The sequence below is a fragment of the Balaenoptera acutorostrata genome, chromosome 3 (assembly GCF_949987535.1).
Source record: "Balaenoptera acutorostrata chromosome 3, mBalAcu1.1, whole genome shotgun sequence".
Classification (NCBI taxonomy): domain Eukaryota; kingdom Metazoa; phylum Chordata; class Mammalia; order Artiodactyla; family Balaenopteridae; genus Balaenoptera; species Balaenoptera acutorostrata.
In genome coordinates, this window is record NC_080066.1 from 139233593 (window position 1) to 139246394 (window position 12802).

The window sequence follows — 12802 nt, forward strand, 5'->3', positions numbered from 1 at the left end:
TGTTATTTTTTGGAGGTAAGTGAATTTTTTACCACAGATTTTAAGAGATAATGAATGGAAAACATTAGCTTTTGTGTATTTAATAGGGAAATCAAGAACATTAACTTTATAGCCTTCCTTTTGGTCAGGTAATTCAATCAGAGACCTAATAACTGGGTCTACACAGACTTGCTGGATGACACAGCCAGTTGAAATGAATTAACTACTTCATTGTATGCTCAAAAAAAGAAATACTATTACTTACCTCAAAAAAGAGTCTACTGATTCAAGGCTGACAGAGTTCAGAGCACAAATTAAGGTCAAAACAATGAATCTAAAATAAACTGAGAAAATACCCCCCACCCACCAGAAAAAAAAGTCTACTGAATATTGAGAAAATCACATGGTGAATAATTTTTAATACTTCATTTTATAATGACTGATAATGATCAAATTTTATTTTTTAACAGGTTCACAATTAACTAGCAAGAATGCCAATAGTTAACATTTCTTTCATGTTTTAAATTACCTGGCATGTAGTTGGCAGAGTATGAGACTTGCCCCGCTGTAGAGATTTATTGATTGACTCCTACTGTGTACCTATACTTCAGTAATGCAATAAACAACCCCTTTTATAAGAGCCTTAAAGATATATCAAAAGCCTGATTCTTGATCATCTCTCACGAGTTTACGGGTATAGGAGCTGGGCTCTGCCGCACAGAGGACATCCCTGCAGCAGCTACAACAACTCTCACCCAAAGAAGCTGACCACCCCATTCCTTCCCAGTTTATGACTGCTAAGTGTTGAGGACTTTATAATAAGCTGTCTCCCTTGCATGCTGCTTAGAGAGAGGGCATTATTTTACTCAAAAACTGGAAGACTAAAATAATGAACTTGTAAGACTCATTGCTGTGAGGGCTACAATTGAAGCTATTATTCAGAGCATTTAAAACAGAATATTATAGTAATTACCACAGAGGAATATTTAAAAGTAACAAGAACTAAGGTTTTAATTTTACCTGATATGTTAATAATTAGAAAAGTATTCTGCATTTTGTATTCTATAAGCAATATTTATACCAATACACATGTATAAATATGAGGAATAATGACTTTATATTTAACCACAGTGTATTATTTTAAGAAGAATGTTAGTTGGCTTACATGTACAATTTGGATACAGTTTTCCACGTAATTCAAAGAAAAATTACTTATGATAACAATTTAAAGAAAGCCCTTAAAAGTCATATAAGTCATTTGAGAAGAAATCCATCCCTCAGTGGGTCATCATCTTCTACTATAAAGCTTGCTGTACCTGTGTAATGGGCTTGTCCAGATACTTCCACTATAACAGCTTTAAAATCACCACATTTTACTTCCTGAAAAAAGAAGGTGAAAGGAGAATATCAAGATTCTGCCCTCATAGTTTATCTAGCCTAAAAGTTGTATTCTCAATTTTTATCATTTTAAAGAGAACCCAAGAGCTAATCATATAGGCAATGGGAGGTTTTTAAGGTAAGTGACTGGATTTGTGTTTTTGATTTAGTTTAGCTGTCAAGTGGGGAACAAATTGGAGAGGAGAGAGACTAGAAACCCAGCAATCTGTTAAGACGTAACCTTAATTCATCAATTAAATCTAGAGACAGGAGGGCAGTTTTCAGAGAATGGAGAACAAAATATAGAGATACTTTGGAGGCAGAATTGATAGACCTGGGGACTGATGTACGTAGGAGGTGAGGAATAGAGATGAGTTAAACATGACCATAGTTTCTAGCTTGGAAGTGAAGCTGGCGCCACCATTAACTGAGATGGGGAATGAGACAGGAAGAACACACTTAGGAAGGAAGAACTTGTAAACAAGTTGAGTTTGCGATCTCTCTGGGACAATCATCTTGAGATGAGTTTACTGGACAGTGTCAGACTCAGGAGAGAGGCACAGGTAATCATGGTAGGGATGAAGCTTTGGGAGTCATCATTAGTGGGTGGTTGAGAGTTGACTTCACTCTCACGTGGGTGAAACTGCCCATCTGCATCAAACGTTTGCCTAAGAGCAAGAAAATATGGTGGTTAACAGTACAGGCTCTGCTCAGAGGGACCCACATGCATAGCCTGGCTCTGTTACCTGTCTGTTTGACCTCTGGCAAGTTATCTAAACTCTAATTCTCCATTTTATCACTTGTGAAAAAAGGATGATAACATCACTGACCTCAGAGGATTCTTGGGAGAATTAAAAGAGACGGTATATGTGAAGCGCTTAGCTTGGAAATTGACACATAGTGAAGCACCCAGTAAATGTTGTCGATTATTATTTTGTCTTGAGTCTCAGACTTGAAGATAACGTATTCCAAGTTTTTGCATATAACATAAATGGTTTGGTATCCCATAAGTTCAGCGTATTATATACAAATCCCTAACTTAAAGCAAATTCCATATTCAGAAAAGAACAAACTTTAAAAACAGCTACATTAGGATATAAAAGTCTTTATTAGGATAAGTTATCTGCTATATTAAAGGACTCTTTGTGAGTAGATTCATTTATTAGATGCAATTTAATCATACTACAGTAGATTTTACTTACTACTATGAGTAAGTTCATTAATTAGCTGTTAGCTCACTTATAATTTGATTCCGTTACAAAAATAATACTTTCCACAACTTTTCAGGACTTTCACATCTTATTATATAAAATGGAACATTCCTATAGAATAAAAACAAAAAAAAATCCAAACCCTAATTTAATGGTTCTCAAACATTTTGGTCTCAGGATCCCTTTATACCCTAAGATTTGAGGACCTCACCCACCATTACCCTGATACCAAAACCAGACAAAGACACTTAAAAAAGAAAATTACAGGACAATATCTTTGATGAATATAGATGCAAAAATCCTCAACAAAATATTAGCAAACCAAATCCAAGAATACATAAAAAGGATCATACACCATGATCAAGCTGGATTTATACCAGGGTCACAAGGATGGTTCAACGTATACAAATTGATCAATGTGATATATACTACATTAACAAAAGGAAAGACAAAAACCACATAATCATCTCAACAGATGCAGAAAAAGCATTCAACAAAATTCAACATCCATTCATGATTAAAAACTCTCATCAAAGTGGGTATAGCAAGAACATATCTCAACATAATAAGGGCCATTTATGACAAACCCACAGCTAGTATAATACTCAATGGTGAAAAGCTGAAAGCCTTCCCACTAAATTCAGGAACTAGAGAAGGATGCCCACTTTCACCACTTCTATTTAACCTAGTATTGGAAATCCTAGCCATAGCAATCAGACAAGAAAAAGAAATAAAAGTTATCCGTATTGGAAAGGAAGAGGTAAAACTGTCACTATTTGCAGATGACATGATACTCTATATAGTGAACCCTAAAGTCTCCACTCTAAAACTATTAGAACTAATAAATAAATTCACCAAGGTTGCAGGATACAAGATTAATATACAAAAATCGGTCACGTTTCTATACACCAATAATGAAATATCAGAAAGTAAAAAACAATCCCATTTAAAATCAGGTCAGAAAATAATACCTAGGAATAAACTTAACCAAGGAGGTGAAAGACCTATATGCTGAAAACTATAAAACACTGATGAAGGAAACTGAAGATGATTTAAACAAATGAAAAGATATTCCATGCTCTTGGATTGGAAGAAATAATATTATTAAAATGGCCATACTACCCAAAGCAATCTACAGATTTAATGCAACCTCTATCAAAATACCCAGGCCATTTTTCACAGAACCAGAACAAAGAATCCTAAAATATATATGGAACCATAAAAGCCCCCAAATTGCCAAAGCAATCCTGAGAAAAAAGAATGAAGCTGGAGGTATAACTCTCCCAGACTTTGGACTATACTACAAAGCTATAGTAATCAAAACAGCATGGTATTGGCACAAAAACAGACAAATAAATCAATGGAACAGAATAGAGAGCCCAGAAACAAAGCCACACACCTATAGTCAATACACGACAAAGGAGGCAAGAATATACAATGGAGAAACGACAGTCTCTTCAATAAGTAGTGCTGTGAAATCTGGAAGAAGAGAACATAGGCACTCTTTGACATAAGTAGTAGCAATATTTTCTTGGATCTGTCTCCTAAGGCAAAAGAAATAAAAGCAAAAATAAACAAATGGGGCCTAATTAAACTTAAAGTCTTTTGCACAGCAAAGGAAACCATCAATAAAACAAATAGACAACCTATGGAATGGGAGAAAATACTTGCAAATGATGTGACCAACAAGGGCTTAATTTCCAAAATGTACAAATAGCTCATACAATTCAATATCAAGAAAACCAAACAATCCAATCAAAAAATGGGCAGAAGGGACTTCCCTGGTCATCCAGTGGTTGAGACTTTGCTTTCCAATGCAGGGGGTGTGGGTTTGATCCCTGGTTGGGGAGCTAAGATCCCACATGCCTCAGGGCCAAAAAACCAAAACATAAAACAGAAGCAATATTGTAACAAACTCAATAAAGACTTAAAAAATGATCCACATCAAAAAATCTTTTAAAAAAATGGGCAGAAGACTTGAATAGACATTTTTCCAAAGAAGACATACAAATGGCTAACAGGCACATGAAATTGTTAGAGAAATGCAAATCTAAACCACAATGAGGTACCACCTCACACCAATCAAAATGGCTATCATCAAAAAGTCTACAAATAACAAATGTTGGTGAGGATGTGGAGAAAAGGGAACCCTGCTATACTGTTGGTAGGTATGTAAATTGGTGCAGCCACTATGGAAGACAATATGGAGGTTCCTCAAAAAATTAAAAATAGAACTACCATATGATCCAGCAATTCTACTTCTGGGTATATATCTGGAAAAAATGAAAACACTAATGCAAAAACATGCATGCACCCCCATGTTCATAGCAGCACTATTTTTACAAGAGCCAAGATGGGAAAGCAACCCAAGTGTCCATCAACAGATGATTGGATTAAAAATATGTGGTACACACACACACACACACACACACACACACACACGCACACACAATGGAATATTACTCAGCCATAAAAAACAGTGAAATAATGCCATTATTATGGATGCCATTATTATTATTAACGTGTATGGAGAGAATATTGTGCTTAGTGAAAGTCAGAGAAACACAAATACTATATGATATCACTTATTTGTAGAATCTAAAAAATAATACAAATAAATGTATATGCGAAACAGAAACATACTCACAGATATAGAAAACAAACTTGTGCTTACCAAGGGGAAAGGAAAGAGGGTAGGGACAAATTAGGGGTATAAGATTAACAGATACAAACTACTACCTATAAAATAGATAAGCAACAAGGATATACTGTATAGCACAGGGAATTATACCCAACATCTCATAATAACCTACCATGGAATATAATCTGCAAAAATACTGAATCACTATGTTGTATACCTGAAACTAACACAATATTATAAATCAACTATACTTCAATTTAAAAAGATTTTAGGACCTCAAAGAGTTTTTGTTTATTTCAGTTATATCAATTAATATTTGCTATATTGGGAATTAAAGATATTTGTTAAGAACCTGCTGTATAAAAATAGTAAATAGGGCTTCCCTGGTGGCGCAGTGGTTGAGAATCTGCCTGCCAATTCAGGGCACACGGGTTCGAGCCCTGGTCTGGGAAGATCCCACATGCCGCGGAGCAACTGGGCCCGTGAGCCACAATTACTGAGCCTGCGCGTCTGGAGCCTGTGCTCTGCAACAAGAGAGGCCGCGATAGTGAGAGGCCCGCGCACCGTGATGAAGAGTGGCCCCCGCTTGCCACACTAGAAGAAAGCCCTCGCACAGAAATGAAGACCCAACACAGCCATAAATACATAAATAAATAAATAAAAATTTAAAAAAAAAGTAAATAAAATTCTAAAATTCAAAAAAAAATTTGTTCATTAATGCATTTAAAAATAATAAACCGATTACATTTTGTCATAAACAACAAATTTTTGTGAAAATAACTGTATCTGCCAAAACAAAAAAAAATTAATGAGAAATATGGCATTTTTTACATTTTTGCAAATCTCTTTAATGTCTGGCTTAACAAAAGGCAGCTAGATTCTCGTATTTGTTTCTGAATTCAATCAGTTGGGATATCACCCATCATGTAGCTCCTGGAGAACTCCACTGTACATTTGTGAGAGAATGAAAGTGAAAAGGAAGCAACGTCTCAGTATTATTATGAATATAACTTTGACTTTGTGGACCCATGGATAGGACCCCAAGGTCCTTTCCACACTTCGAAAACCAATATCCTAGCTGAACAGAAGTTTTTTAAGGCTTGTCTTAAAATCCTCTTCTAAGAGCTAAGTGAAGAAACTTATCTAACACCCAACTTAGGTCTCCACAGTCTCAAAAGTAACATGCTTACAAATGAGAAGCTAAGGGTGCCACTCACCCTCACAGCCTTCCCTGTGAATACTGAGCCGGTTGCACTGCTTTTAAAGGCTCTGGTCTGGTTCAGTTCTAGAAGCCCTTTGTGATACTGTAGGGCAATTCGGGCTGTCACTCCTGAGCCGGTAGGACTTCTGTCGACCTGTTGCAGAATAATGAAGATGAGAGTGCTCACAGTGTTCCAGTTCCATATTACCTGGCTGTGCGCCTAAAAATCCCAGTTTTAATACCTGTTCATCTGCAAACACACAGATGTTGGTGGTTGGTTCCTCACTATAAGCGTCTTTTCCATCTGTTAATATAGTTCCATATAGAAAGGCAAGGTCTTCGCTGTCAGGATGATTAATTTTAAACTGTAAATAAAATAATTATCAACCACACATAAATATTTTCATTCAAACTTATCTTTTAAATAACATATATGGGGTACTCTTAGACATAATTTTTCCATCTTTATCATTTAAAAAACATTTTTTGGGTCACAGCACTAAATACTAGAAATTCTATCTTTCTCTAGATGAATAAAGATAGTTTTGTTGGAAGTTATGATTCTTATACTTTGAGCCCTTTCTAAGGATGTTGGCCTGCACATAGCCTCTACTAAAGGAACAGTCCTATTTTATACACATACCTCCAAAAACACATACTCTTTGAAGCACTGACCCCAGAATTGACCTCAGGATGGTCAATTCACAGGCCAGCCATGGCTGCTCAAGCAGGAGGAGCTAAGGCAATCCTACTCTCACCCTCAGGAACTTGAAGGGGATAATGTAGAAAAATCAAGCAATGAGTATCTATAGCTGAAATTAATACCACTGATAAATACAAGAACTGTCAGAGGCCATGAGCAAGCAAAAAGTATAAGGATGCAGAAGCTATTAGGTAAGAGAAACAATTGGATGGGTAAAAAAAGACTTATAAAGGATGAAGTCAGTATCATAAAAAGCAGCAGGTACACAGAGAGAGAAGCAGGCACTGGCAGGGTAGCTAGGTCACGTCAGTGGTAAAGCTTGGTCAGGTCCAAATGTGCAATGCTTCCTGGACTTGGGAGGTCTGGTTGTTTAACTTCGGGATTCCTGTAATGCCTGGTAGCTTGGCTGAGATTACTATAACCTTACTTCCATTGTATTCTTACAGTTAATATCTTCCACTACCACTTACCTGTCATTTAAAGCAGCTGAAGAGATTTGGATTCTTAAAATCCAAAGAGTCCATCTATAACCCAGTTAAAGAGGCCCGTATATTGGATCTTTGTTCTCTGACCTCTTAAAGCCCCTATGCCCCACCTCCACAATAGCACCAGTACATCACACTGCCCACAGGGATGCTTCCCCCACTAGACTGAGCTCCTTGAAGGTCATGGGGTTTGTTCTTCCTCTGGGTCTCCAGCATCTAGCATGGTGTCCAACATACAATAAGCCCTTGGTAAATGTTTGCTAAAAGGACAAAGATGAATTTATTTTATATTTACTTTAGCTCCCTCCCCCCGGCAAATGGCCTTTGCCTAAATCTGCATTTGCAGTATGAATAATCAGCAATTCACAAAGTAGTCCTACTGCCTGCTTCATCACTGACAGAACTACTCTTATTTTTTTCAGAATCCTTCCTCCCTCAAAGTCCACCCCTTGCCACCTTGGTGAGAAGTTCTAGCTTTGAGAACTTCAAAATTACTCCTTTTATTAAGAAAACGATGCCTTTTTCTCTTGATTTTATTAAAAATAAGGTCAAATTATTTTGTGTCAAATTGTTAACTCAAACTATTAGCTGTCTGCTTACTAGAACAGAAAATGGATGTAAATTCAGAGTTTCAGAAGTTACTATGATAAAATAATTCTACCTATTGGTATTGACAGTCCTGGAAAAATGATAATTTAGAACAGGGATATGGTACAAATTCATTTTGTTATTTAAGTTATAAAGTTATAAGTTATTATGTTAAAATAAAGCCTCAGATATGTTAAATAGGCCCATAAATAATTAGTAAAAGTATATTAGAGTCTATCTTTCCTAAGTTATTTTTTACTTAGAATGATAAATTCTCATATGCTAAAACATTTAAATATGTATATGAGTTTTATATATAGATCCCAATTAGGTAAAATTGAGATTTATATATAGGTCCCAATTAGATAAAAAGGCACACTTGTGCTAGAAAGGAAAGAATATTCTGGAATTATTTATTATCCAAACTGATTTTATAACAATAGTTTTCCCAAGCCAAACTAGAGTTACTTGAGTGGTTATTTAAGTAACTTCTTAGCAATATAGGAAAAATTCACTAACTAGGAATTAATGTTCTCTGTGAAATAAGAGAAAGTCTCATCAAATTTAATGAAATCTATTTTGTAAGCTATATTTTACATTCATTATTTTCAAGTTTTGCAGAATGACCACATATATCAAAGCATTTCAAATTAGTGGAATATTATATAATACATTTTCTATGTTTAAGTAACCGCAAATTATATTTTTATTATGTATTATTAAAGTTAATAATAGTTATCATTTATTGAACATTTACTATGGCTAGGCACTATTCTAAGTCCTTTACACATATTGACTTATTCTTACAACTCCCTATGAAGCAGGTATTTCATAATTTCCATTTACAGCTAGGAAAACTGAAGCACATGGAAGTTATGTAACTTGTTCAAGGTTATAAAAGCTACAAGTAGCAAATCTACAACTCTCAGGTAGTCTTGCTCTAGAGTCTAAGATTATAACCAGTACCCTATTCTTAGTACTACTGATAATTTGAACTCAGAGATATTTAATTTTCTGTATAGACATGTCATTTATATTCCCTCCATGTCACAGAGGAGGGTATCTGCTATGATAGCAGCATCTGTACTGACCTGAGCTTTCACTGCTGCTGTCACTGCACTTGCTGCATCCATGAGGTCCCTTGTCTTTGTGGAACAAACATCAAGTCCTAACTTTTCAGCACTAACAAACGCATAAAACGCACCACCATATGCAATGTCCACCACCACCTTTCCATGACCGGGGACATCCACTAGGAGATCTAAAAAAGATATGTTCGAAAATAAGTTTGTTTTAGTATTTCAGCAATAAAATTCACAGCATTTTAAATATATGTGTATTTCTGGGGTTTGGGATGGGGGTATTTTTTCCTATCATAAAAAGGAACGGAGCAAAAATCCATTTTCAAAATGAGTATGCATCACATAATTAATAATAGACCTTTAGCTCAGTACATCTTCCTATTTTTAAGTTAATGAGGTTTGCATAAGTTTTAGAACATGAATGCCATGTTTTTCCTAAATCATACATACATATTTTGTTAACTGTTCTGAAGACCTTTTCTAGAAAACATCATAGAGGCAGAGAGAGAGGAAATTCTGGGACATGAATGTGTGAAAACTATGAAGGAAAATGTAGGTGCCTCTCATGCAGATATTAGAAAAGGGGCCAGCCCGTGGAAGGATGAGGCTAAGTCAACCAACAGGGCAGAGAGGGGTCTCAAATTCAGAAATTAAGTTGTGAAAAATAAAATAGTTCTTGTATTCCTGAGTTTGCACACTGAGTCATACAAAGATACCAGGGGGCTACCAGTTAGAGTAGAACCACAGGACCCTTTTAACACATGATGTGTCAAAACAGAGCAAGTTTATAATCAAAAGAATAAAACACACCTGTGCAACTTAAGAGCAAAAGTGAATCAAAAATGTCTTTATCTTGATGCTCTTGCAACATGAAAAGCAGGTTTAATGAAAGGAGACTCAGGAAATAGATGGAAATCTGGGACTGCCAGAATGGGGAAAGCTAAGTGTGGCTTTGAAGTCCTCATGCGTAAAACGGAATTGCTGTTTCCCTCCTAAAGGGATTGTTTTGAGAATTCCATGTGATAATGTGTGGGGAACGGTGGGCACAGATTAGGAATACAATAAATGTTAATATTAAAGCCAAAAGTTTAACTTCCAACTGGAATAGGGCTCTTAAGAGGACAGATACTTACATTTGCCAATCAACATATTCTTCTCTGAATTTCATTTATTTACACAACAAATATTCATTGACTGTGTACTGTTCTAGAACTTAAATACAGTGAATAAAACTAAACAGTCTTCATTTTAGCTGGGTGGAGTGGAGATGAACTCAGCAATCCTGAGGCAGGGACTGTTGTCATCCTCATTTTATAGACGACATTGAGGCATGGAATCCCTTCCACAAGGTCACAGAGATGGGGAGGGGCAGAGCCGTGATCTTGGACACTATCCATCTACCTTTTATGCAATTTTCAAAGTAGAGAATTTAAGGATTTTGTTTTCTTAATGGCTCAAAGTGACCATTAATGCCCACTGATTATATTATGGTCACACAGTGATGTTTTCAGGAACTACTGTGCTTGTGGGGTTGGCTGCCTGCCCTAACCAACCCCAAACCATGATGTACATAGTTGGTGATCCTGCTGCCAGCTGTCATTTCCCACAAAATCTAGAGTGCTTCTAATCTGCTGCTGGGGTGGCCTAAGGGGAAATCAGGTAGCCAAGCTAGTTAACTGCTGAGGTTTTTAAAGATGTAATCCTAACATAAATTCCTGTCTCCCTCAAGTTCCCTCCCAATCCAGACGTGACACCATTCTTTCTGGGAAAGTGGCATCAGTTTGCCCAGTAGCATTCTTTAGCAACTTGTGTGTTTCAGCTGCCTGAGGTATTCTAAGACTCTCAAACACCTGGGCTGTTACTGCATCATTCATAACATTTATAATCAGGCTAAACTGGAACTCAAATCCACGAGGAGGATCAAGATCAAATTAACTGAATGATTTGCACGGCTTGAAGACTTTGAAGAAAGGAGTGATAACCCTATTGCTGGATTGACTAAATTAGCTCCCAGCTCACTTCCAGTCAGACTACTAAAGCATCCGGATAGAATTCAGCCTTCGCTGATATAATTTGTAGGAATCTCCCTCTTTGCAAGGATGAATAGTTACAGACACTCTGTTTTACATGACATACAGCTTTTGTACTAGAGAACCCACCAAAGCCTTTTAAAGGCTCTGCACACCTAGAGAACTATAACAAGCAACCCTATATATTCTGCAGTCTTTCTATGTCTAGGAAGATTTTTTTTTTAATTCTAATACCTTGCATACTCTCATTAAATCCTCAAGAAAAACCTCAATGAGATAACAAATTAAGATACAATGAACATGGAGGGCGTCAGTAGTTTGACTAAGTTTCCATAGCTGTACGGGGGTGTCAGGATTTGGACCCAGGCAACGTCTGTACCTGTTCTTAAAGAATTAGACCAGCAACATCTGTATCTTCTCGAAAATATTTAATTCTTCCCCCAAGAAGTGGGGAAGGCAATTTTTACAGATGACTTTTAGTAACGTGTTTACTAATACTGTCTCTAGCAATCATATTCTAAGCCAGCCTGGAGCCCCGGTTCTTTGCACTTTCCTTGACCCTAGTGGACCTTGCCTTATCCAACTGTGAAATCTCTAGGAATGCCTGACGAGTGGAGAACGAGGCGCTGAGTAAGGGAAACACGGAATTCTGTACCCCTCAAGGCTCTCCCCAAACCACAGACGGATAGATCTCCGGGGTAATCAAATTGCATGCACTGAACAAATTCGCAAGGGCAAGGTGCTGACACACACTTGCAGTTATTTAGAATTACCTTTTTACTGATTGTAAAGGCTTTGTGGGGTGGGTTAGTTGCGCTGCGTGCGTTCCAGCCCAAAGGGACAGTGTAATTAGTTGGGTCCTGGGCTGCAGGGCCGTAAGGGTCCCGCCGGTTACCTGTCGCCAGCGCGAAGGCCGGGACGCTGTGGAAGCGCACCGGGCCGTCACTGCGGCCGCCCTCGCACTCCACGAAGGCGGCCACCAGCCCGCACGGGCAGTGGATGTTGACCAGGGCCTCGCGGGCGCCGGCGGGGGGCGCTGGCACCAGCCCGAAGTCGAGCGCGAACCGGCCCAGAGCCAGCACCGCGTGGCCGCACATGGAACTGTAGCCCTCGTTGTGCAGGAACAGGACGCCCAGGTGCGCGTCAGGCAGCTCGCTCGGCACCAGCACAGCCCCGTACATGTCCCGGTGCCCCCGGGGCTCGAACATGAGCCGTCGCCGCACGTGGTCGAGGTGCTGGCGCATGTAGCGCCGCTTGGCCAGCAGCGTGGGGCCGACCACCTCCGGACACCCCGCCAGCACGATGCGCAGGGGCTCGCCGCCCGTGTGCATGTCCACCACCGACAGAGCCGGCGTCCTCGGGTCGTGCGGAGGCAGCCGGGGCACAGCCGGCGGGCTCGCCATCGTCTGCGTCCAGATGGGAATCGACCACCGCCCGGCCGCTCGCGCTTCCAACCGCCTGTCCACCCGCCTCCTCCGCGCCAGAGGGCCAGGCCGCAGCGCCAC

General features: G+C 38.6%; 1 protein-coding gene across 1 annotated transcript; it reads right to left on the reverse strand.

Moving 5' to 3' along the window:
• Window positions 1-373: 373 nt before the first annotated feature.
• On the reverse strand, window positions 374-12780 carry L3HYPDH (trans-L-3-hydroxyproline dehydratase). Its single transcript, XM_007192936.2, has 5 exons — window positions 12193-12780; window positions 9277-9446; window positions 6652-6774; window positions 6426-6563; window positions 374-1359 (listed from the first exon to the last, which is right to left on the reverse strand). The coding sequence occupies exons 1-5, from the start codon at window positions 12698-12700 to the stop codon at window positions 1234-1236; spliced, it is 1065 nt and encodes a 354-aa protein (XP_007192998.2). The 5' UTR covers window positions 12701-12780; the 3' UTR covers window positions 374-1233.
• Between the last annotated feature and the right edge of the window lie 22 nt (window positions 12781-12802).